Source organism: Pocillopora damicornis, chromosome 2 (genome assembly GCF_964200805.1).
Source record: "Pocillopora damicornis chromosome 2, jaPocDami1.2, whole genome shotgun sequence".
Lineage (NCBI taxonomy): Eukaryota > Metazoa > Cnidaria > Anthozoa > Scleractinia > Pocilloporidae > Pocillopora > Pocillopora damicornis.
In genome coordinates, this window is record NC_142671.1 from 14773589 (window position 1) to 14797805 (window position 24217).

General features: G+C 38.8%; 3 protein-coding genes and 1 long non-coding RNA gene across 7 annotated transcripts; 2 read left to right on the forward strand and 2 right to left on the reverse strand.

The window, feature by feature from the left end:
* The first annotated feature begins 417 nt into the window (after positions 1–417).
* LOC113672958 (uncharacterized) lies at positions 418–12834 on the forward strand. Of its 4 annotated transcripts, XR_016183675.1 has the most exons (6): positions 418–1076; positions 5235–5594; positions 5863–6001; positions 6441–7488; positions 7752–7907; positions 8046–8267. XR_016183675.1 is itself a non-coding variant. In XM_027189301.2 (4 exons), the coding sequence occupies exons 1-3, from the start codon at positions 488–490 to the stop codon at positions 12043–12045; spliced, it is 1245 nt and encodes a 414-aa protein (XP_027045102.2). In that variant the 5' UTR covers positions 418–487; the 3' UTR covers positions 12046–12058; positions 12623–12834. The 4 variants fall into 4 exon arrangements, 3 of the variants coding, with proteins under 3 accessions (XP_027045102.2, XP_027045101.2, XP_027045103.2); XM_027189301.2 differs by lacking the exons at positions 5235–5594; positions 5863–6001; positions 6441–7488; positions 7752–7907; positions 8046–8267 and adding exons at positions 11142–11654; positions 11903–12058; positions 12623–12834; XM_027189300.2 differs by lacking the exons at positions 5235–5594; positions 5863–6001 and having other exon boundaries at positions 6997–7488.
* On the forward strand, positions 9191–10749 carry LOC149050010 (uncharacterized). Its single transcript, XM_089196499.1, has 3 exons — positions 9191–9528; positions 10206–10394; positions 10605–10749. Exons 1-3 carry the CDS (start codon positions 9240–9242, stop codon positions 10715–10717), a joined length of 591 nt encoding a protein of 196 aa, XP_089052625.1. The 5' UTR covers positions 9191–9239; the 3' UTR covers positions 10718–10749.
* Positions 12835–13283: 449 nt separating the features above from the next.
* LOC149050011 (uncharacterized) lies at positions 13284–17077 on the reverse strand (the record flags this gene model as incomplete). The annotated part of the gene is made up of 2 exons (XM_089192000.1): positions 13284–13493; positions 16054–17077. A coding segment is annotated over one exon (1020 nt), but the record flags the coding sequence as incomplete, so codon positions are not given.
* Positions 17078–20598: 3521 nt separating this feature from the next.
* On the reverse strand, positions 20599–23907 carry LOC113672979 (uncharacterized). The gene is made up of 3 exons (XR_016183676.1): positions 23681–23907; positions 22141–22279; positions 20599–21889 (listed from the first exon to the last, which is right to left on the reverse strand). It is a non-coding gene; the product is annotated as an uncharacterized LOC113672979 (long non-coding RNA).
* Positions 23908–24217: the final 310 nt, after the last annotated feature.

Here is a 24217-nt window from a genome sequence, read left to right on the forward strand (position 1 = left end):
GGTGCGCTATTTAATGCTCGAGTTAACAAGAAAAGAAAGCACTAAAAAATTAATAGGAATTTTGAAATTAAAAATGGCGTTTTATGCTATGGAGGACGCTGGAAGATATGTTTCACTAGTTCTTTCTTTTGATGACACACTTAAGGAAAAAATGCAAAATCTTGATTTCCACAAACTACGGATTAATTATTACAAAAGCCGACCGGAGGCTTGACATCAATTGTTTCCAGATTTGGCATAATCAGGTGTTACCTAATTTGCCCCTTTACCTGCTAACCAATAATATTAAAGAATAAGTAATCACACAATAGAGCACCTTAGCCAACCAAAATTCACGACGTAAATATTTCAAATCTTACCTAATTTCAAGTCATTTTATGGCAGTTTATGAGACAATAGATCGAGGCGAGAAGAGTTAGTTACATTGTTGTTGTTTACGATACTCCCATAAGCCGTGCCAAAGGTCTAGGAAAAACAGCAGTGGAAGATGATGAAAACTACCTGGCTCTTGGTAGTTTTCACGTTGTTAGTGGTGCTTTATCAAGCAACAGCAGTTCCTGTGGCATCATCTTACAAGTTAGAAAATGAAAATTTTATGGAGGTAATGGAGGCTAAGGAGAAAGCTGAAGAGGCCAGTGACGACGACAAGGCCAAGGATGAAGAGGATGAAGAAGCAAGTAAGGAAGATGAAGAGAAGGAAGATGAAACCAAAAACGACGAAGACGATAAGGACGATGAAGACAAAAAGGAAGACGAGGAGAAGAAAGATGATGATGACAAGAAGGAAGACGAAGAAAGTAAGGATGATGATGATGATAAAAAAGACGAGGAAGAGAAGAAAGAAGATAAAGAAGAGGAAGACGACAAAGAAGAGGAACCTGATCTCAATGATCAACAGAACGATCAAGACTCGTCTGGGGAAGAAAATGTAGATCTTGATTCCGAGCATTTGGTGCTTCAGGGAAGCGGTAATGGAAAAATCAAAGGAGTTGTGATTGAAGATTCAGACAAAGAGAAGGACAAACCCGAAAAGCGTTCCGTGGATGATGACAAAAAGGCAGTGAAGAGCACACAAGGTAACATCATTTCCTATTTTTTAATACCTCGTTAACTAATGATCATGTATTTTAACTATATGTAGAGTATATTTGAAATAGCTTTCAAATATCAGTAACTCATGTTCAAGACAAGCTATTGTAAAAAAGATTCTGTTTTACCTTTTTAGTAAAACAACTTTGTTTAGCCTTCACATTTTCAGTTTCTAACAAGGGTTAGAAATGAAACTATGATTGCGGACCAGAACTTTAGTTTCGAGAACAATATCTAACCACGAAGCCAAAATCATTAATTTTTCATGACTTTTTAGTGTTTTATGATTGTTTTGTCTACAGACTTAAGGACTAAAATTCACGAATTACTTTCCAGATTAAGAAAAGTACAAAATACGAAACTGATGATAACCATAAAGTGCAGAGAATTTTCATTTTAAAAAAATTTTAAAACATTTTTCTCGCTGCGCTTATCGAAGCATGAAAGGGTTACAGGTGATCAGCCACCTGTATCCATGGAGCAGAAATGATGAACTCAAGGTTGTGCTTCATTTTTTACTTATCAAAATAGATGAAAAGACATCTATACTTATCCTTGCTTTCCAAATTCCCGTATAGCTCAGCTATTGTGGCACAAACAACTTTCGTTGTTTGGTCTTCTTCAAAGTAAAGGTGATCAGGTCTGACAATGGATGGAAAATCATTTTAAAAAACCTTAAAATCATTGTGCTCGGCTCTTTAATCAGTCCAGTCCAAGAGATTGGACTCATGCTTTAGTTTCAATGACAATGAAATTAAAAGAAAATTATTATGTTATTTACGTGGTCTATCTTTTCCGTACATTAGACATTAGCATAAATAATTGGAAAATAGGGGTAATGTGATTAATTTGATTGCTTATTACAGTATCTATAGTTATGTCTGACGAAACTGCCCAAAAATGTGAATCCCGTCAAATCAGTGTCGTATTTGCCTAGCAGAGGTATATTGCATGAACTAACTTTATGGTATTTGCATGTTGTTCTTTGCATGTTGCATGATACCGATTGCATGAATAGTTCAAGAAAAACGGTGTGGTTGTGGTTCCTGGGGTGAACCAGGTGAGGGTTGCGGCTGCGGTAACTGCTGTGGCGGTTTCGAATGCCCCCAAACTTGTGGAAGCTGTGGGTGCGGTTGTTGCCCGCAACTTAACTTCCCCGTCACTTTCGGTGCATGTGTAAACAATCCGTGCTGTGAATGTTGTCAGAAAAAACCACCGAAGGGAAAATGTCAGTGGCCTTGCATGTGGCCCTGCTGCTGCGAATGCGATCCACCCAAGTTTAAATTCACGCCGCTCAAGCCCAAGCCAATGTGTCATTGTCCTAACTCTCATGGATGCTGCGGCGGAAAGAAGAGTGTAGGTGAGTTGATTTGTTCTGTTTGTAACGTTAGATCATTGACAAATTGCTATTTTTTTGTGTGGATCTTCCAACAGCTACTTTTGAAAGGAATGTAACTCCTTTAGACTTCATATTGGCGGAGGAGCAAGCAGTGTTACCTTTTAAAGTTAATAGCTCCACGTCACGGAAGGTGGCGACAAAACCTTTTTCTTACTGATGATATAGTGTTATCTATCACCCATGGGGACGTAAAATGAAAAACAAGGCTTTGCTTTTTGTTGCCTCGTTCTTTCTTTTCTTTTCGTTTCAGTGAGAGAAACTCTCTGAAATAACTAAAACATCCCAAAGGTCTTCTGATAAGACTTCAGTGGGATTCTAAGGAAGATTAATTTATTTATATTCATTCGCGAAAAAGAAGCAAATAATCTGGAAATATCGAACTCAGTCAGCTTTCTGATACTATTTTGTAAATGAGAGGAAAGTCAGTAGAATTAAAAAAAGAAAGAAAAATGAAACTAGTGCTAATTATTTCTTAAAATATTCAGGTCCTGTAAAAAGAGCTGATGTCAAAAAGCGGTGCGGTTGTGGCTTCGGATATGGTGGTTATGGATATGGCGATTTTGGTGCCGGTCTTGGTTATGGACCTTTCGGTGGATATGGGCCCTACGGATATGGCCCCTACGGATATGGCGGATATTTGCACGGTCTTGGTCCATTCAATGGTGGCTTCCCCTTTCCATTATACTAGGCGAGTAAAATATTTCTTTAGCCATGTTGTATTTGCCTTGGAATGGAGAACACTCATTTTGGAAATGCCGTAAGGCTTTTTATTTTTTGACTTGAATTGTGTATACTCGACGGTGATTAAAATTTTGCCCAAAAAGAGACTACCCTACACTATATTCCCAACATATCTAATATATCGTTTAGCAAGTAAAACAAATGTCATCCTTTGTGAATTAAAGATGAATTTCAGTTGTAAATCATAAAAAAGCAGCGTAACACTTTTTTGTATGTTAAACCCCTTTTGGACTTATTCTATTTGTATAATTATTACTTACTTCCTTTGACCCCTTTTATTTTATCTTACAGGTCCCTTGATCATTGGCAAAATGTCACCTCGTGAGGAGTAGTTTCTCGACGTATGCTCTGCCTGGACAATTTTTAAAATGAGCGAAAGCCTCGAAATAATTTTTACATGTAAAAAAAAATGTAACAAAGCAATATCCCCCGATGAGGCAAAATAATAATTATCAATTACGAAAGAAAAAGTCGTTTCCAGCGAGAAACGTGTCCTTGAAGAAACTATTTTTGAAAAATAACATTTAATCACCCATCATTCCATCATCCTGCATGAGCTTACCAACCCGCATGAACGCATGCTAGTAAATAAAATGAATCAATTTTGTGGTGGTTAATGTCTTTTCCCATTCTCATTCGTATATGTCACCCAATCTCATGATTGAGACGGTAATGGTTCAAGGCTCATTGCACATAGATCCGAGCCTCGACTCTTAAGTGCTCCTTTGATAATTGAGATATTAAATATAATCGTTCTTCATAATTAGTAAAAATCAGCAACTCCAGTCTCCAGTCCAGTTAAGTCTTACAAAATCATTGAATGGTGAGACATTTGAAAAAAAAAAAAAAAAAAGAGGGCGGTCACTGAAAAACGAAATAGCAGTCATTGGGACTGAGAGATACATTCAGTCCAAGTAGTTTCTGTATTTGTTTTGTTTTTTTTTACTGAACTAGATAGCAGTTCCACTGCTAACTCAATTAAAATCGAATACACTAACATATAAACTAATGATGTTCTCTAAATATGAATGAGAGCCGATAGTCCATTCAGTTGCATTCATCATTACCAACGGTTGCAATCAAATTTGAAAAATTAGTAACTTATCCTATTTTCCTGTCAAAAACTGAGACCAGTTAGAGAAAACTATATCTTCTTTTCTTGGGTTTTTCAAGAAAGTTAATGCAAATCTTTACTAGTTAAAATTGTAATAATAGAGATCAAGAATCTTTAAGGGTTCTTGTAGGATGTTTACATTTATTTCACTATTCATCCCAATTACTACAAAGCAACAAAATGCATAACAACAAAGATTACCCGCACATTTTTTTGGCTTTACAACATGCAAAAGGGAAATACTTTTTGTACAGTTAGTATTTTTCGTGGAGTATGGCATTCTTTTCGAATTTCGGCATTTACCGTACGCACCTCAGGATCGCGGATTCTTTAGCTTCTGTGCCTTTCGATAAGTCGCTCAAATAAAAGCACATAACTTAGATTAAAGAAAAGCTGGCGATAGCTGCCCTGTCCACGTTTAGTCAAAGCAGTATTCATTCGCACAATGTTTAGGAAATGCACTTCCGCAACCCGAGTCTTTTCCAGTCTGACTATGAGAAGCGTGCAGTTTCGTAGCCTTCTTTTCTTTTAATATATCTACTGGTGGAAGGAAGAGATATGCGTGTACTTACACAGTCTCGTTGCATCAAAGACGCTGAGTGCGGTAACCACTCGCCAGCTTCTCTTCACTATTGCTGGTGAGTATCTTTTTTTGCGATCTGCCCTTTAAAAATTTTCGATTGTTTACTTTGGCAAACCCATAGACAGGGCAGCTTCGTCAACATGAAACCTTCTTCTAGTCATGTCTGCATTCTGCCATGAAAGTTAAGGCAGTAAACATCTCTTAATACGAAGCTGGCCTGATCTTGCGTTTATGTCTTAAGCATGCTTTTACAAGATGTATGAATGAAGTAACCCAGTAACGTGCTGATTTTATGTCGTTCTTAACAGCAAGACGTTCAGGCTTTTGTGGATGTTGCAATTGTTGCGGTGGCTTTGGATGCCCTCATGTTTGCCATCATTGCTGTGGCGGTTGCTGTGGATGCTGCGGCCATGGTTGCGAATCGATAACATTCCCGGTTGAGTTTGGTGCATGCGTTGACAATCCTTGTTGTCAATGCTGTAAAAAAAAACCAAAGAAAGGCTACTGTCAGTGGCCCTGTATGTGGCCCTGCTGCTGCGAGTGCAAAGTTCCTCAATTTAAGTTGAAGCCCTTGAAGCCAAAAGCTGTCCCTAAGGATTGCCATACTTGCTGTCATGGTTGCTGTCACGGTTGCTGCGGTTGTTGTCATTGTTGCCGAAAGAGTGGAGGTATAATTTGACTAAATCATTCACTTGCTGGTCCTAAACAATTTATTTTCGTTGAAACCCTCAGAAAAATTACGTTCTGTTATTTTGCAATTGTACAATTTTGAAATTCCGTTGTCGTTGTTTTTCTGTTAAACTTCACACTTTTTCGAAGGAATAGCTCATTTAAGAATATGTTCATATGCTGAATATGTTGAGAATCACTCATATTAAAATGTGACCAAAGTGATTGACAAATTGGCTAATAGTGCTAACACAACTACTTTTCTAGTTCACTGCAGCAAGCGATGCCTTATTCCACCAACCATTACAGATATTCAACCGCTTCCTTATTTCTTCAATCCTGTGGTTCCTCTCTACTATGGGGCACCATTCCCGCCACAGTATCTATACTATTACTACTGAGGAAGGTCAGTGGAGACTCTCTAGCTGTTTAGATATTAATATTGGTCCTTCCAGACAGAGTCAACGTCTGCTTTACAGCAATGGTAGATGCGGGTTGTTTCTTTTTTTTTGTGTTGTTTTTTTTTTGCGAAAAATAATTTTCTTTCTCCAATTTCATGCAAATACGACTAATTTTGTTGAAGGAAAAAACAGCATGTTGCAGTTGGGCTCATTTTATGGCTGTTTTTTGAGGGGCGCGAGAACTTGGATTTAATCATATGTTTATAATGCTTATTTTGGAATAAGAAACAGACCACAGTGTAAGGACTTATTTCCATTCCACTTGCAAAACTACCCAGAAAATAGTGCGTAAATCAAAACGAAGAATCTAGGGTCTACTTTTTTGTTATCGGATGTTAAAATCGTTCAGGTACTTCAAGTTTCCTCGTCTTTCTCTCTCTGCAGAATGTCCCTGACAAGCATACAGCATACCACAGCGGATTGCATTAATTGCGATCAAAGATTAGGACAATAGTGAAATGTTTTGATAATTAGAGGGTTAAAATTATAGATAAATTAACAATAATGTAGTTAGAAACTATTAAAAATCAATTAAAGCTGCAATAAAGAATAAATTTGAAACATGCAAATATCTGTTGAATTATCTGGTAATGAAGTTTTGATGCAAAGTTTTTCGCCTGAAATCTTATATTTAAGGTACGTAGATCTGAATATTGCTATCATAAATGAATATTGTTAAGTTAAAAAACAGACTAGATCTAAATAAATATCCTTCATCAAAAATTTACCGTAAACAATATTATGATAGCATAAAGAGAGTATTTAACAGCTACTCAACAATAAAACTTATTTAACATTAAAAGTAAAAACTTATTTTAACATTTTAGTAAACTAAAGGATATTTAAATGAATGCAAAGTAAACACACCGGTATTTTATTTCATTCCACTCTCAAATGTTGGTTTTTGTTTTCACATTCTTCACTACTCTGATTCCTGTAGAAAAACGCTGCGGATGTGGCGGATGCGGATGTGGCGGATGCGGTGGATGTGGAGATGCCTTCGATTCTGGCGGCTGTGATTACATGGGAGGGGGTTGCGGCGGAGCACCCGGAGGCATCTACGGACCCAGTTGTGGATGTGGTGGTTGTGGAACCTGTGGAACAAACGACTGGTGTGCTGGTGGTACCATGTGCTCCAACTGCAAAGGAGGATTCGGTGCCCCAATCACTTGCTCAGGATGTAACACCGGCTGCTGCCCAAGTCTCACGTTTCCCTGTCAATTTGGCGCCACCGTGAACAACCCTGGTTGTGAATGTTGTAAAGAAAAGACCCCTCCTGGAAAGTGCAAGTGGCCATGCATGTGGCCCTGCTGTTGTACCTGCACACCACCTAAATTTGAGTTCAAACCGCTGAAACCTGAGCCTGTGTGTCACTGTCCATCACCACACAGTCACCATACAGCCTGTGGACATCACTGTTTAAGAAGATCAAGTAAGTAGGGTTCTCTCCAGGAAAGTAAACGTAAAACGGAGAGCAAACCGTCTCGTCAGAAAAGACAGGTGTCTAATTGCAAGCTTTACGAGAAGTAGAGGATAAGCTACAACTTTGCTTTAAGAAGCTGTTGAATTGAGACTGTTCTTTTTTTTAATTGTGTGGCTAAATTTGCCACGGGAAAAAATTGTATTACTCAGTATAATTGTTCCCCTGCAATAGGTAACGCATTCTTAATTTGTTTCTTTTGCTCCCGTTTTCAGGTAAGCGAGGCCCTGTGAAACGCAGCTTAATGGAGGAACAGCCATCTCCTTTTATGCCAGTCCCATACAATTACGGTTATGCACCATTCTACAACCCATTCTTCAATGGTGTACCAATGATGCCTTTTCCAAGAGTATTTTAAACTGATCAACTAGGTATTTCTATATATCTGTAACTTAAACGTGAATTCAAATCGTTCAAGCGCTACATAGCCTCACCACCATTTCGACCATAATTTTTTGTCACAACACAATGACCCAAACTAACGTATATCTCCCAATTTATCACAACAGATCTCGTAACTTGAAAAGGAGCCTCGGATATGGAGAGATGACAACACGCAACTTCAAATCAGCACGCCTAAGGCAATGCGGAACGAATGATGAACAATGAACACTTCGTTGACAAAAAAATTATTCATTTAGAGAAAAAAAATATATTTTCGATGACTTTCCATACTATTCAGTTATAATATTGAAATACTGGTCAATAAATTGAGCAAAGGTTTAATATGATATCGGTATTCTGTGTGGTTTTCTTATAAAAAGTTATAAACTAAACCTCCCCTTACAGCACTTTTAACTTGCTGACATTACCCTTGTAATGCTCGGTCTTCTCAGGTTAAATAAAATAATTTTTTTGTGGGGAATATACCTTTCTCCGTCTGTGATGACGGTGGCTTAATCTACAGATAACTTTTACTCCATGAAAGAAGTAAGTTGGTTAGAAATGGATTTGGAGGCACACTCAATGGCACAATTTCACAGACGTCCAATTCACATTCATCAGGTATCACACATCATTTTCACGTTTACCATAAACAATAACATTTGCCTTGTGACGATGTTACATCTATCATATGCAAAGCTTACTTCTCGCCATACCATTATTCACAAATCTCGAGTCATTAACCTTTCGTCAATTCAAAACTCTTCCGGCCTCTAAAACAATTGTTGGCTAATAAGCAGCTAACAACATAATGTAATGTAAACCTTGTAAGGCAAAGTAATTTTAACTTAATCAATACTTGATAACGTAATCATGTTCATTCTTTAACATGATTTTATTAAGTAGCGTACAAAATATGCTTAACACTAGGGACGCACCAAAAAATGTTGCCCATAAGTATAAAAACTAATACTTCTATCGCTAGATTGAGTACTTAAGAATTTAATAACACTAATTGATTCTTCCTCTTTTCTTCTTATTAATAAGTTTAAGTAATAGTTTCTTAACTGTGCATTAACTGACAAACCTTGACCGAGAGAAGGTAAATACTTAAAGTGTGTCTTTTGTTTCCAATAGGTAAACGCGGAAGAAAACGCTGCGGTGGTTACGGCTTTGGTGGCTGTGGCGGCTGTGGTGGCCTCGGCGGCTACGGTGGCTATGGTGGATTCGGTGGCTGCGGTGGCTGTGGTGGCTGCGGTGGCTGCGGTGGCTACGGTTTCGGTCTGGGTGGGTTATGTGACTGGTGTGCTGATGGTACCATGTGCGCAAACTGCAAGGGAGGCTTTGGAGCACCTATAGGATGTGGGGGCTGCAACTGTGGATGTTCCCCGAGTCTTACATTCCCCTGTGTGTTTGGCGCTTCTGTCAACAATCCAGGCTGTGAGTGCTGTAAGAAGAAGCCTCCCAAAGGAAAATGTATCTGGCCATGCATGTGGCCATGCTGCTGCGAGTGCGATCCACCTAAGTTCAAGTTTAAGCCTCTGGAGCCCAAGCCAGTGTGCCACTGTCCACACAAGCGTTACTACAGATTACACCAATCACAAACAAGTATGCCGCACTTCTTTCTACTATTCACAACACACGTTTCTATAACCTCAAAAAATTATCTACTTTTCAATTTTGACAAAAAACACCATCGCTTGACGGAGACGAATTTATTTTCAATAAAATTCCACCCAGAAGCGAGGCGTGGTGGCTTCCTGGTTAGGACGCTTAACTCTGTTATAATGGATCCAGGTTCAAGCAATGGGACCTACTTCTTGATTACGGGTCCTGTAAAGCTATTTTTTGTTGCTGTTGGTTTTTTTTTCAATGTTTGGATATAACAGCAAGAAATTGATACTTTTTAAATCCACATAATAAAAATACCACGCAACTAAAGCAAATTGAGAGAATTCTGAGCAAAGAGCCTTATTTCTATACTTAAGATTTGGATTGAAACGATTGCCTAGAGTGCGTAAAATTACCAGTTTTTAAGAAACAGGCGAAAGTAGCAAGGACATGTGTGATTTTCTCTGGTAGGTCACTGAGCCTCTCCTCCACAAAGTCTATCAATAGGTAACTTAAACCTTTAAAGGGAACATGACGCAATATAAAGGGTAGCCTGCCATGGACTTGTATTCCGTTTACGCTCCTGAACTGAACTCACTGAATTCAATAAGTTCAGGCAGGATGAGTCTCCTACCTCGTAAGCTGACTTTAACTGCATTTTTTCACCACAACAGATAATCAAGGTCCTGTCAAACGAAACCTACTGGATACCCTTGGCGGGCCGTTTCCAAAAGTGTTTGCTCCCTTCAGTTTCCCAATTGTCAACGGCCTTCAAATCAAGCCTCAAGGTTTTCTTCAAGTTCCAATTCAGAGCCCAGTCAACCAGTATAACTCAAAGGATCATGATATCAAAGGCAAACAAGGTAAATTACAAATCATTTCCTACGATCAAAAAACGCTGTAACAACATTTATAGATTTGACTTGTAGAATTCAACACTTCTCTGTATTCCGAAGCTGTGGTTCGTTTCAAAACGTAACAGAAGCTGATGGGTAAATTTCAAAGAATGTTTCTTAAAGGAAACTCTGATGTTTTAACCTCATATTTCAACGATGTTGGTTTGTGTTTTGCAGGATTGCCATCAAATAGCACTCCAGAAATTTCCAGCCATGGCTACCTTTTAATCACACAAGAAGAATACAGATTCAACAACTATAACTTCCTTAATTATCAAAAGAATATGTAATAAAGGTTGAATAAAGTATCACTTAACTCGTGCGCGCTTGTTCGTTGCGTTTAACTTGAAATACAATTAAGATAACCCCTACACCGGAAAAATAAAACACCTTGGGGAAATATCATGGTGTCTTTTTAACGCTACCCAAAACCGGTAAGTCTGGAAATTTTGCATGATGGAAGTGCACTTACACGCATTAATGAAAAGTTGGTTGGGACTTGAGGCACATTTTCTTGATACTCCAAGTGATATTATTAACAGCACGCAGAAAAAACGCAACAGCAAAGATTCAGAAAGCACTCCTACCAAGCAGTAAATTTGGCGGTAAACCGCAAATCAAACCGCATGAATTATTACGTGTAACACTTCTTTTTATCGTATTCCTTTACGTCCTACTGCGTCTTCTTAGCCTACCCTATTTAAATACTTGCAGAAAAACGCTGCGGATGTGGCGGATGCTGTGGATGTGGGGATTCCTTCGATTCTGGCGGCTGTGATTACATGGGAGGCTACGGACCAGGATGTGGATGCGGTGGATGTGGAGGATGCGGAGGATGCGGAGGATGCGGAGGATGCGGAGGATGCGGAGGATGCGGAGGATGCGGATGCTGTGGACCAAACGACTGGTGTGCTCCCGGTACCATGTGCTCCAACTGCAAAGGAGGATTCGGTGCCCCAATCACTTGCTCAGGATGTAACACCGGCTGCTGCCCAAGTCTCACGTTTCCCTGTCAATTTGGCGCCACCGTGAACAACCCTGGTTGTGAATGTTGTAAAGAAAAGACCCCTCCTGGAAAGTGCAAGTGGCCATGCATGTGGCCCTGCTGCTGTACCTGTACACCACCCCAATTCGAGTTCAAACCGCTGAAACCTGAGCCTGTGTGCCACTGCCCATCACCACACAGTCACCATACAGCCTGTGGACATCACTGTTTAAGAAGATCAAGTAAGACGTGACTATTTTATTTCCCATTGTAAAGTGCAAGTGAAAATGTAAAGACATTTGTGTCCACGCAGAAATTTACTAAGCTTAGATCGGAGCCCTGAACTCCAAATTTGACCAGAGAAGCTAGCCAGCGAGCTATCTTGAGACGGAAGGCGCAAGGTGGCAGAAAGTCAATCTCTAATGGGAACAATTGTTCACCTCAGATCAGTCACTAATTCACCCATTGTGTCCTTTACACTTGTGATAAGGTAAGCGAGGCCCTGTGAAACGCAGCTTGATGGAAGAACAGCGATCTCCTTTTGTGCCGGTTCCATACAGTCATGGCTATGCACCATTCTACAACCCATTTTTCAATGGTGTTCCAATGATGCCTATCCCAAGAGCATTTTAAACTGATCAGCAAGGTACTTCTAATATGTGGAGAGATAGGGCCGGTTATTTACAAGGGGTATAAACCAAACCACGGTTTTACGCAATCATTGGGCCTCAAGCTTTTTCTATCAGAGGGCTGATTTAATTAAATAACTGTCCTTCCACTGATAGCTATCTGCTATCCAGACATCCCTCCCAAAACATTTTGGATGAAAGGTCCAGCGAAACTTAAAATTAATCTAAACACGATTTTGTTAAACAACGGCTAAACTTTGATTAAATAAGCGGCCCATAATTTCTAAAGAAAGCCGACAGTTTGTAACCCAAAAGATGTCACCTCAAAAGTTTGCTTTACTGCACAATGGCTCTACCATGGCAGAAAGTTATCGTTTTAGCTATTTTGATAGATTACTCTTTTTACAATCAACATTCTTATTTCTCTCCTCTGCCATAGAAACATATATACACGTTAAACATGACACTGACACAAAAGAAAAACTTAGAAAAATATTCTTTTTCTTTCATATAAGAAATACGAAAAGTGCCTCAAACATAAAAAATATAATGACATATTTTTCTCTTCCCTATTTTTCCAGATCTCATAACTTCTAAAGAAGCCTCGGATTCGGAGGGATCAAAAACAAGCAGCTTCACTTCAGCACGCCCGAGGCAACATGGAGCTAATATGGAACACATCAGTGCTTTATTGAAATGGATATTATTCACGTCGGAGAAAAGTCTTCGATAGCTGTGCATGTTATTTAATGATACAACTGAGAACTGGTTAATAAATTAAACAAGCATTTAATATGAAGTGTGCATTTCTGTTAAAAATATTGAATTATTGTTGCTGCAGTTATGATTTCGGATCACCCCAAGTCCCCTTTTGTAACTTTATCAGGAAACAATCCATAATCCTTTCGAAATAACGTAAGTTATGGCCATAGAAGTATTTTTCTCTTGTTTGGAAGAAGGCTTAATACCATGGACGTTTATGGAGAGATGGGTTGCACGCTTACTGTATAACATCACCGACATTGTACTTTATATCTTTCAGTTAACAGACATCAAGTTAATAGGAGTATTCATAAACTTGTTACGCAGGCCATCCTGTCAATCAACCGAACTTAAGGGTGTACTTCTTGTTGCCAATGTTCACAAATTTAAAGCTCTCGTTCGAACCCATACAGAAACTTGCATGACAACTTTACTTGGAAAAAAAATAAAACTGAGCTTGTCGCCTTTCCACAACTTACATTTAGATGATCTGTTGCCTTTGCATTACGCCTCTATATGTCCTCTTCTTGTTGTATTTCTTGATCCCAAACGTTAATCCACTTTATCTGCTGATGTTGCCAGGGTCCTGATTTATTGCATTCTCGACTTATTTTAACCACCTGTGTGTAGCAATAAAAGACTTTACTTTACCCCGAAATAGACCGTGCTGTTGAAGTTGGTCCGGTGTCGCTGGAAAAAACAAGGAATCCTGTTAGCTTTGTAAAAGAAAATCAACAGCGTCTTAATGACATACTAGCTGCTATCTATCTGCTAGCTGCCATCTGCTATGGGTATCTACTGACTCTAACGAAAAAAAATGACGCGCTTTAATGTCGAAGATGCAGGTTGAAGACGTTTAGCGAACGGAAGATTCGGTTTTGCAGCGCAGAAAGTTAAGGCTTAGAAAAAAAATTTAGCTTTAAGGTCTTAAAAGTTTTCCTCCTGCCTTAACGATACATACTGCAAAAATCACATTTTGTCTAATAAATAATTTTAAGCAGTGAAGACTTACGTTTCCTCTACTCGTGCAAGTTGTAATGATTTCCCCTGTAATCTACTGTCAAGTAGTTTGCAATATGGAACTGCTTTTTCGTAGAAAGGTTTTTTCACCAAATGTATTTAATCTAACAGTTTATCTTAAATGGCTTAGAATTGATGCTGGTGGGTGTAGGCTAAGAGAGGAAAACGGGTAGCGATAAAACAGAGAGTGGAAGAGCATGAGTTGATTTTTTTCGGCGATTCGTAAACTTTTTTGAAATTGTAAAGGAATTAAAGGCTCTGAAATAACATTTAACTTTCCATTCTGTGCATTCGCAAATCCATATGTATATGTATCAGTAATTGTGAAATCTACCCGTAGTAAACAATACAATTGAATTCCTTTAAGCTTACTTAAATATAAATCCAAACACTAGAGCTCTATAAGTGGATTCACTTGGAACTTAGAAGCTAGATGATGAAAGATATTTCAAGAAAAAATAGGAGGATGACATCGCTGTCGACGAAAAAATGGCTTAAGAAAAGTCTCTGGCGTTTAACGTTTTGTTGCCTGAGCATTGTTTCAACTCAACCTGGCTATTGTTCAGCAATCGAAAGCATTGGTTGTGAAACTCCTGAGACTAACTGTGCTTCTACCGCATTTTCTCAAGAAAAAAATTCACAGAAAATTGGCTTAAGTTCTTGCAATAGCACAAGACGTCTACACAGTGGTAAAGTGGAACGGAGTTTAGGCCCAAGAAGCGGGAAACGAGCCGGAAGCTATGTCGCTACAAGAAATCCAGACTCACTTAAGATAAAAACAGTTTGCAAACTATTGGAAAAGGCTTTGGGCAGTCTGAAGAGTTTAAGTCAAAACACATCGAAAGATGGACGAGGAACGAAAGTAAAGGATAAGTCTTCCAAACCGAAGCCATCTTTCCCTTACTTTCCTCTTTGTGGTTGCGCTGGATGTTGCTTAATGCGTCCGATGATAATGTACAAGGTTAAATACACTCCACCGAAATTTAAAATGAAACCTTTAAAGGCAAAAGCAAAATGTGGCCATCCACATTGTGGAGTTTACTTAGGTCGGAAAAGGAGATAGGTCCGAGAGTTTGATGATCACTTTATAACATTTAGCAAATAATTTGTTAATTAAAAGCGTTTCATTTAACTAGGCGAAGGTTTACTAAATAAGTGACCTTTTTGAGAGCATGTTACTCGAAGCAAATAATTCATTCATTTAAAAATGTACAGCTAATCTCGACCAATCCATTCATCACAGATTTGACAATCTTGGTTCTCTTATTAATAATTATCAGCAGCTCAGTGGTCAAGACCGAGCGCCGCAAACTTTACAATCTTTCTCAATCTTTCTTAATCTTATACATTGTTCAAACGCCTTCTAGATCTGGGCATGAATGATTGATAACCCAAAGTCTTTGACAATAGAGAGACCTGTTAACTTACATACTCGATAACACTAGGAGTCAAGGTGGTAAAAAGTCATGACATTTTTTTCTCTTTCATCGTTTCACTAAGTGAAGAAGAAAACTTTGAAAACATGCTTTGTATAAGAAAGTACCTATGGCATCATAGCAAGGAATTCCCTACTGTTAGCTGAACAATGCAGTCGAAATTTCACACAAAGGGGAAGAGGAACTGGGAGAAATATGGACTGAAATGTATGAAGTTCTCAAGTTTGCTATTGTATTGACTCAGTTTCAGTGTTTCACCGTTGGAATATACAATAACAAATCAAGTGAATATAATTACGTTGCGTTCTTTAAACTTCTACAACATATCAAAAATTTCAATGGTTTGGTTATTAAGGCAATCGAGGACTCACGACCTTTTTCGAAAAAAGTACTGTTAATTCAAAGATACGGTCATGGTTTTTCTGTTACGAAGAGAACGGAAGAAGAAAAACCTGAAGGTCCTCTTCATTCTATTTCAAGAGAAAATTTTAAGAAACTATACGAGATTTTAGAAAACGCATTGAAAAGGCTTAATGATTATGAAAACGATGGTGGGACTGACGATAGCGCAGAGCCTGACATGGGAAGCGACAATGAGGATCATCACTTTAAAGGCACGCAGGACAACAAGAGTAAGCCTAAAGGTAATGGAAAAGAGAAAGAGAAATTAAATGAGGATCAGTCAGGCGATTCTCCATCGCAAGACGGATCCGTATGTTTTATGCCCTGTGGAGGCGGAGGTGGTGCGTGTTTTAATCCATCGGCATGTGGTTGTTCCTGCTCGGATTGCTTACCATGTCAACCACAGTCATGTATGATGCCACCATGCTGTCCTTGTTGTTGTAATCCTGGAGGAAAAAAACTGGAAGACGTCTGGATGATGCCAACTTTGATCGTATCTAAGCCTATTCCAGCTCCTCTACCACCTGGTGAAGGACCAAAACTCTGGCTACCATCCTGGCTAACAGATAGGCTAGGACTTCCTCCCTCAGCTGGTGTGGGAGAAGGAAGTGGAAAGACAGCTGGTGGTAAATCTGGTGAAGGAGCAGCTGGTGGTGAAGCCGGTGGGGGTGCAGCTGGTGGAGGAGCTGGTGGTGAAGCTGGCAGAGGAGCAGCTGGTGGGGGGGCAGCTGGTGGTAAAACAGGTGGGGGTGGAACTGGTGGAGGAGGACCTGGTGGGGGAGCAGCTGGCGGGGAAGCAGCTGGTGGTGGAGCAGCTGGTAAAGGAGGAGGTGGTGGAGTAGGAACTGGTGGGGGAGAAGCTGGTGGAGGAGGGGCTGGTGGAGGAGGGGCTGGTGGAGGGGAAGCTGGTGGAGGAGAAGCTGGTGAAGCTGCAGGTGGAGAAGGGAAAGTTGGAGGAGGAGCTGGTGCAGGAGGGGCTGTTGGAGGAGGAGCTGGTGGTGGAGGAGCTGGTGGTGGAGGAGCTGTTGGTGGAGGAGCTGTTGGTGGAGGAGCTGGTGGTGGAGGAGCTGGTGGTGGAGGAGCTGGTGGTGGAGGAGCTGGTGGTGGAGGAGCTGGTGGTGGAGGAGCTGGTGGTGGAGGAGCTGGTGGTGGAGGAGCTGGTGGTGGAGGAGCTGGTGGTGGAGGAGCTGGTGGTGGAGGGGCTGCTGGTGGAGGAGGTGGTGGTGAAGGAGCTGCTGGTGGAGAAGGGGGAGGTGGAGGAGCGGCTGGTGGAGGGAAAGCTGGTGGTGGAGAGGCTAGTGTAGGGGTTGGTGGAGGGGCAGCTGGTGGTGAAGCAGCCGGTGGGGGAGCAGTTGGTGGAGGAGGAGCTGGTGGAGGAGGGGCTGCTGGAGGGGTGGCTGGTGGAGGAGGTGCTGGTCAAGGGGTGGCTGCTGGAGGAGGAGCTGGTGAAGGAGTAGCTGCTGGAGGAGGAACTGGTGGAGGAGGAGGAGCTGGAGGTGGAGGAGGGGCTGGAGGAGGAGGAACTGGTGGTAAGGAGGGTGGTGGAGGAGTAGCTGGTGGAGGGGAGGCTGGTGGAGGAGGAATTGGTGGAGGAGAGGGTGGTGGAGGAGCAGCAAGTGTTGGAGGAGGAGGTGCTGAGAAAACAGCTGGTGGTGGTGGAGCTGGTGAAGCTGGTGGAGGTGCAGGTGGCGGTGGAGGTGCAGCAGGTGGAGGTACTATTAGCATAGAGGCAGGTGGTGGAGTGGGAGTTAGCGGAGGAGTTGTTAGTGGACGTGTTGGTGGCGGTAAAGGTGGAACAGGTGGGGAAGGAGGAGGGGGAGGAGGTGAAGAAGTAGAGGGAAGAAGAGAAGAAGGTAAGAAAGGAGGCGGAAAAGGAAGTGGAGGTGGATACTCCTTTAGTTGGAAAATTGGTGGGAAAGAGGCTGGGGAAAGGAAAGGTTCTGGTGACAGTAAAATCAATGGTAAAGTATCTAAAGGGAAAGAAAATGACAACAGAGAAATGGTAACAATGGCTGTCGAGTCATTCAATATAAAACCTAAAGGGCACACAGCTTTGTTAAATGATGACCTTTCCCCTCAAATTTTAGATACTGAAGGAAAAGAAGGGTCTCGTGACAATAATGCTAATGGCAAAATTTTTCAAAGAAAGGAACCTAATAATAGAGAAATTACAACGTCAATTGCAGATTTGTCTTCTATAAAACCTAAACAGTATATGACTTCATCAAATAATGATTTCTCTCCTCAAATTTTAGGATCAATAAAAGTCAAATGAAAGGAAGCCCCTACCTTACACATAAAAATTTACGGTTTTGGTACCACATTTGTAGAAAAAAACTAACAAAACTTGCATGTAATATATTGGCACGAAGACTCGCTTGAAATACTAAGAACCCTGGCATATGCTCTAGGACATGCTCTAACATATGGGTATGGGTGTACAATCTAACTTAAACTAAACAGTCACTCACAGAGAATGGTGTGGTGGCAGGTTGATTGTCTAATACAGGTTCCACATTACAGAGGTATTATAAAAAAGAGTATTATAAAAAATGATACACAATGGCACTATAGGCCATAATCTTGCACTTAATGTACAGGATCTTTTTCAAAAAATACTACTTACTTTAATTTTGGGAGAGAAACATGGATTTAAAATTATTTGAAAGATTATTCCTAGTTTGAGCATTCAATACAAGTGGAAGATGATGCAAACAGGCCATTGGGACTCAGTTGAGGGTGACCATGGCTGCTTTATAGAGGTGACCGATTAATAGAGGCAAAATTTTCAGTGATTCAGGGGAATAAATTTCGGACTTTGCTAACAACCCCTTAATACAGTGTGACCGATTAATAAGGTGATCCTTAACACAGGTTTGACTGTCAATAGAGATGCTCATAAATGGACTATTATTAGCCAATTGTCAAAATCTTACATGCAAGTTTGATTCACGTTTGTCACTAAAATATACTTTTCAGTCATTGTTGTCAAATTCTTAACTCTCCTTGAATTTAGATTGTTACAACAGGATTCAATCACTCTTGCAACTGCATGTTGAGTAAATAATTCAGTGAGAAAAATCTGCCAGACCTAGGAAGACCACCAATCCCATTTTTATTTTGTAATTTGATAAATAAATAAAACACTTTCAGAAAGCCTTTGTAATGCTTTTTGTTTGGGAAGACTGAATGTTTTGTAGACTAAGGCATAATGTCACTGGGAAGCTGTATTTATATTTTACATTTACAGAAGATGATTCTTTAGTAACCTATAATTCACATGAAGTCCTGCAACTGACAAAACAATCATCATTGTAAAGACTTTTTGGGGTCCTCTGAAGCACTAAGGTCATTCCCTTTATTTGGAAGCTTCCAAAATTTTGACTGCCCTGGAATTACACATTCCGTGGATATTAAAAGTCAATGCTAGGTTGGGAGTGGTTTCTGTCAGGTGAGCCCTTTGTAAAATCATAAACTCAATACAATTTTGAGATCATGTCTATTTTTCCCTACTGCTCGACTTAAGCTTCTGTGCCTTAAAATTTTATCTGTGCCTTAAAATTTTATCAAGTATTACTCTGCTGTGTGGGAAACTTTTTCAAGAATGTTAAACTTTATAATTATTTATATTGACAAATCATATAACTCCTTCACATACAGAGCACATTTGTTTTGAACCATAACTTTTCCTTTTTGCATCGACATCTGCAAGTACACTTGCAACATATAAATCAAGTGTACTTTTTCACCATTAAAATGTAGATAATAAAGCTATCATGCCACTTACAGAAAACACAAACTCAAGTCCCAAAATCAATAGCGCTGCTGAGTTTTATTAATTTTTGTTGAAAATTTGCAGTTAGCCACAAATGCAACTTAAAGAAGAGGTTATCACTTTTGGTGTGTAATGTACATTATAATGGACCATTAACTTAACTTAACTGCAACTTTAATATGGAATTAAAACTGTTCAAGTGGTCAAACAAAGAATAAAAGAATTGGCCTTTGGCTAAAACAACTTTTGTTCCACAAGAAAATATAATTTAAAATGTAAAAGATTATGGGCATCTGATCTCAGTTAATCTTCTTAATGAATTCAGTATTCAAGACATTTAGTGCTAAACAGAGAGCTTTTATTTCTTTTTGCGAACCTTAAACCTAAATTTTCCTCCTTCTTTCCCTTTCAACAAATAAAAACATACCAAAGATATGTACAGGACAGTACAATTGAAGTCAATGAGTGGATCATCCATACCAAAAGATGGATATGTCAGTTGGACAATTTTCTTGACCTCCCTCAGTTAGAGCTGTAGTCTCTATGTTGACTGTAGCTGACATTTCAACAACAAAAGCAGAACGTTTTATTTAGAGTCAACTGAGAAGCTCCTTTTAAGTTAAATATAATTCTTGGAAACTCATCAGATGAAATGCTAAGTCCATTTTACAATGAGAGGACAAGCTTTAGATTCAATGAAAGTGTGCCAGTGAGGTAAGGTATTAAATAGACCAGTTTTCATCCTGCAATTGTTGGGTTTTTTGGTTTGATTCATTGCCTATGTGTATGTTGACTCGTTGGCTTCATGCATGTTGACATTGTATTATAAATTCATCAAATTGTGGATTTCTGGTTTCACTGAGTGAGGTGTATCTGTACTTGTAGTGAATGTAATCTCTTGGCAAATTCATGCACCAATAACTAGTATTTCATTGCTGATTGGATCATAACTTTCCTCATTTTTGTTTGATATAGCACTTACATGTATGATAGTCATAACCAGTCTCCAGAAATCAAAATAAAATCATGATTAAAAACCAAGAACAAAATAATATTTTAAATTGTAGTACTTCCATGTCTATTCACCTGTGAAAGCCCAGCTACTTTAGGGGAGCCTTAAACTTTGCTTCTGAATTTTTTTTCCCAAAGAAAGAGGTCTGGCTGATAGCAAAGATTTTTTTAATAAGTTTTCCCTCAAATCCCCATATAGAAATTGAAAATCATCTAAGACATCACTTTATAACCAGCCTAAAATCATACATCATGTGCACTTAACTGGCTTAACCATAGTCCAGTTCATTTCATAAAAAATTATAAATGACTACTACTGCCAGTAATATGAAAAAACCAGCACAGCAAAATTTAGGCTGTAAAATATTGGTCATTGAACTTAAATATTAAATCAATGGGTCCAAAAGGAGCCACTTGTGTGTGACAATAGCTCTCAACTCAAAGGTTAAATCCAAAACATTAATCTTTTCACAAACTGTAATGGCTGTGAAAAATAAAACCATCTGGTATAAATAATGATTCAAACAAAGTAATTGAAACATAAGAAAGTTCTACCTGTATTGGTATTGTTAACTTGTTTTGGCAATTTGTAAATCTGACTTATCAAAGGCTGCAGCATTGGCTCCCAAAGGAAATAAAAAGGGTCAACTGTAGAAACAAGGTTCCAACATTATGTGAAACTACTATACTACTATAATTATGTCAGTGAAAGGTAATTCCTCTTGAATAAAGTTACTGAGTGACTCCTTTGAAACTTCTTTAAAAGGTTTCTGCACCAATCTCTTTGAAAAATAATTTAATTGAAAAGAGGGCCATTAAGTACTCGCTAAAGAGATATGATAAGGTAAGATTGGCTCATTACATCTCATTTGTGAGTAAATAGCCATTTATGCCTGTACTGGTACTAATATGTGGGTTTTGCAACTGGTTCATGTTACATTTTGCTGCCTGTAGCTAGAGGCAAGGGTTTAAGTACAACGTATATTACTTGAAAAGACACTTGCCAGGAAATACTTCTCAAGTATATGAAACAATGTGATATATAATTCTTGGAAAAAAAATTGCAATCTTCAAACAACATCAACTCAACTCAAGGAAACTTGCACCCTTGAGTAACAGTTTTGTGCAAGCTTTGAGTTATACATACATGTATCCTTTTTTCCTTCCTATCAATTTCCTTTTATATTTTTCCACAATGTGCCTTTATGGGGATAATTTTTACATCAAAATCATGAAATAAAAAGATAGGATATCCTGCTCATTTAATAGTTAAAGACCATTTTTACTTGTTAACCAGCTTTTACCACTGAAAAATGACTAGCATGTATTTCTTCTTAAGTACAAAATCACCCCTGAATCGCACATTAGAGTCAAGAGGATAAAGGTAATGATCATCAACTAAAGAATCTGTTGATAGCATAACAAACTCTCCTTCTCAGCACCTTAAAAAATGTAAAAAAGAGAACAGTTTGGGAAATATACATACTAAATTGTTAGAGTGTAAAGGGGTAAGGTTGTCCACTGATTGAGAAAAAAAAATCTGCCATAATATTGAAATACTTGCATGTGTAATCACATGGAGTTATTGTGATCCCTCTCATGCAAGATACAGGATACAAAGAACAATGCTGAGAAACCATGTTCAATGACTAAACTTAGCTTAGTGTTTTTCAAACATTACTGAACTACTCACCTTGGATGTTTGACAAACAATTAGCGCTGTTATTTTCTCCAACACCTACTCAAGTACAGTTGCTCCACTAGAATACCACTGTTAAGGTATTTCTCAGTACCTTGGAGCTGAGGAAAACCTTCCCATGATGAAATCAGTTCTACAGAAGATACATGGAAGGACGAAAATTTTATAATTCAACCATATAAAAAATATTTAGGTCTAATATATAAATAGGAAATAGGTAATAATCAACTAAAGATATATCAAATCAGTAACCCCTATTATGTTTTTTGTTTGTTTGTTTTTCTCCTAATAAGAGCTACTGGAAAAAAGTTAAATTTAATGATCTTGCATGGCTCTCCTCCTTTGTCCTGTGTTTTCTCCTACTAGCTAATATTTTCAATGACCTCTGAGTCTCCTAGTTGAAAACCAGGGCAAATGTTGCACAACAAAACTTAAGCATGGCTAACATGCTAGAATAGTGACAGAATAGTGAGAGATCCCAACTAGACTGAAAAAACAATCAATCTTTTGGAACTTACTAATAACTGCAGGAAGTTTGGTTAACCCTACTTAACTCCCAAATACAGTAAACAAATAACTTCACCATGTAAATTCAAGACATTATCCTGCAAACTGATGTTGAGAAAAGGAAAGCTAATGAACTAAAAGGTGTAAGCTCAATATAACAGTAACACCAAATTTTTTTTTCTTAATTACTGGTACAAGGAAATGAATGGCAGCAAGTGGGGAGAATAACTACACTGATCCTGATATCCAAAGGATTAAGCCTTTTTTCCCCCAAAATCAACACATCAATCATCCACACTCTTTCTCATTCATAGCTTGGTAGTAAATCTTTTTTTTATTGAGTTATTTCACCACCATAGAAGCATAAAAGAGAGAGAAAAAGTGGAGAGTATCAATTTATAGGTTGGATAAACAGACAAAACAGTACTGATATTAAAAAAATAACGGGAAAAAATTAATTGAAAGACAAAATTATAAACACAAGTAAGACACACATACACATTGCAAAACAATTGTAAATATATGCATGTAGAAAAGTGCATGCAAAAAAGCTGAGAAACAAAGAAGCAGAAGTTACACTATCGTAAAAAATGAATGGTGATTTAATCACGGATTCAACTTTGCTAATTCTTTTGTACTAAACATACCGATAATTTGATCTTCTACTTAAGACAAGATAGAATAATTTAGACGTAATGGGGCCAGCAGATCAGTAAGACGTTTGAATGCAAACCCACTGAAGTTTGTGATTGTATCAAAATATTGTTATATTTCAGACTTGTAAGCTTACATTTCAAAGGTAAAATTTCCGCACAGCCCCATACTACATTATGCATTCAGTTCTTGGATAGAGAAAACAATGACAAAAACAATACATTTCCATTGGGAAAACGGATTTGTTTTACAATAGTATGGGGCTGTGCGGAAATTTTACCGAACAATTTTATCACGTTAAGAGCACTTTAACTTCATTTCACCCAAACTTAAGTTTGGCAAATTAAAGAACAGTCGATTGTCAGTGTCTTACCATCGTAAACGCTTCCTCCATGTTTTCTGAGGGCCACAACCGTTGACACCATTTACTTGAAATTGAACGAGGATAGACACGTTTTCAAAACGGAATGGAGCTGAAAGTGAAATTTTCAGTCTAATGGCTTTGAAAATGAAGAAAAACCAAAATGTTTGTTACGCGCCAAGGAGAGTGCGTCAATCGCGAACACGCGCGTAACATCTTTACTTCATTTTCGTTCCCAGTTTACCCCGGTCGTCCGTCGCGTGATAAACGCGGGATAGTCGCAGTCCAAACGCACAATTAAAAGGTCTGAAGCACATCACAGTGATAAAAGGAATACATTGTATACAAATTTCCTACGGTCCGTTCATTTATAACAGGGAAGGAAAGGATTGCCTTAGTGCAAATAAGGTGGGGCTCATATCTTTTTGCGCACTTGAAAATGAAGGAGTGCAATAAAAATTCTGCACCATTATTAAGGTATCGTGTTTTTTTTTTGTACTCCATTTTTCTCTCTACAAATGAAACTAGCACTTACAAGGGACCAACCAC

Excerpts from the sequence above, each read along its gene's own strand:
- LOC113672958 (XM_027189301.2), top strand. The coding sequence starts at position 488 with ATGATGAAAACTACCTGGCTCTTGGTAGTTTTCACGTTGTTAGTGGTG. Across the intron at positions 1,077-11,141 it reads GGCAGTGAAGAGCACACAAG|AAAAACGCTGCGGATGTGGC; the intron begins GTAACATCATTT and ends AAATACTTGCAG. Across the intron at positions 11,655-11,902 it reads TCACTGTTTAAGAAGATCAA|GTAAGCGAGGCCCTGTGAAA; the intron begins GTAAGACGTGAC and ends ACTTGTGATAAG.
- LOC149050010 (XM_089196499.1), top strand. The coding sequence starts at position 9,240 with ATGTGCGCAAACTGCAAGGGAGGCTTTGGAGCACCTATAGGATGTGGG. Across the intron at positions 9,529-10,205 it reads ATTACACCAATCACAAACAA|ATAATCAAGGTCCTGTCAAA; the intron begins GTATGCCGCACT and ends TCACCACAACAG. Across the intron at positions 10,395-10,604 it reads TGATATCAAAGGCAAACAAG|GATTGCCATCAAATAGCACT; the intron begins GTAAATTACAAA and ends TGTGTTTTGCAG.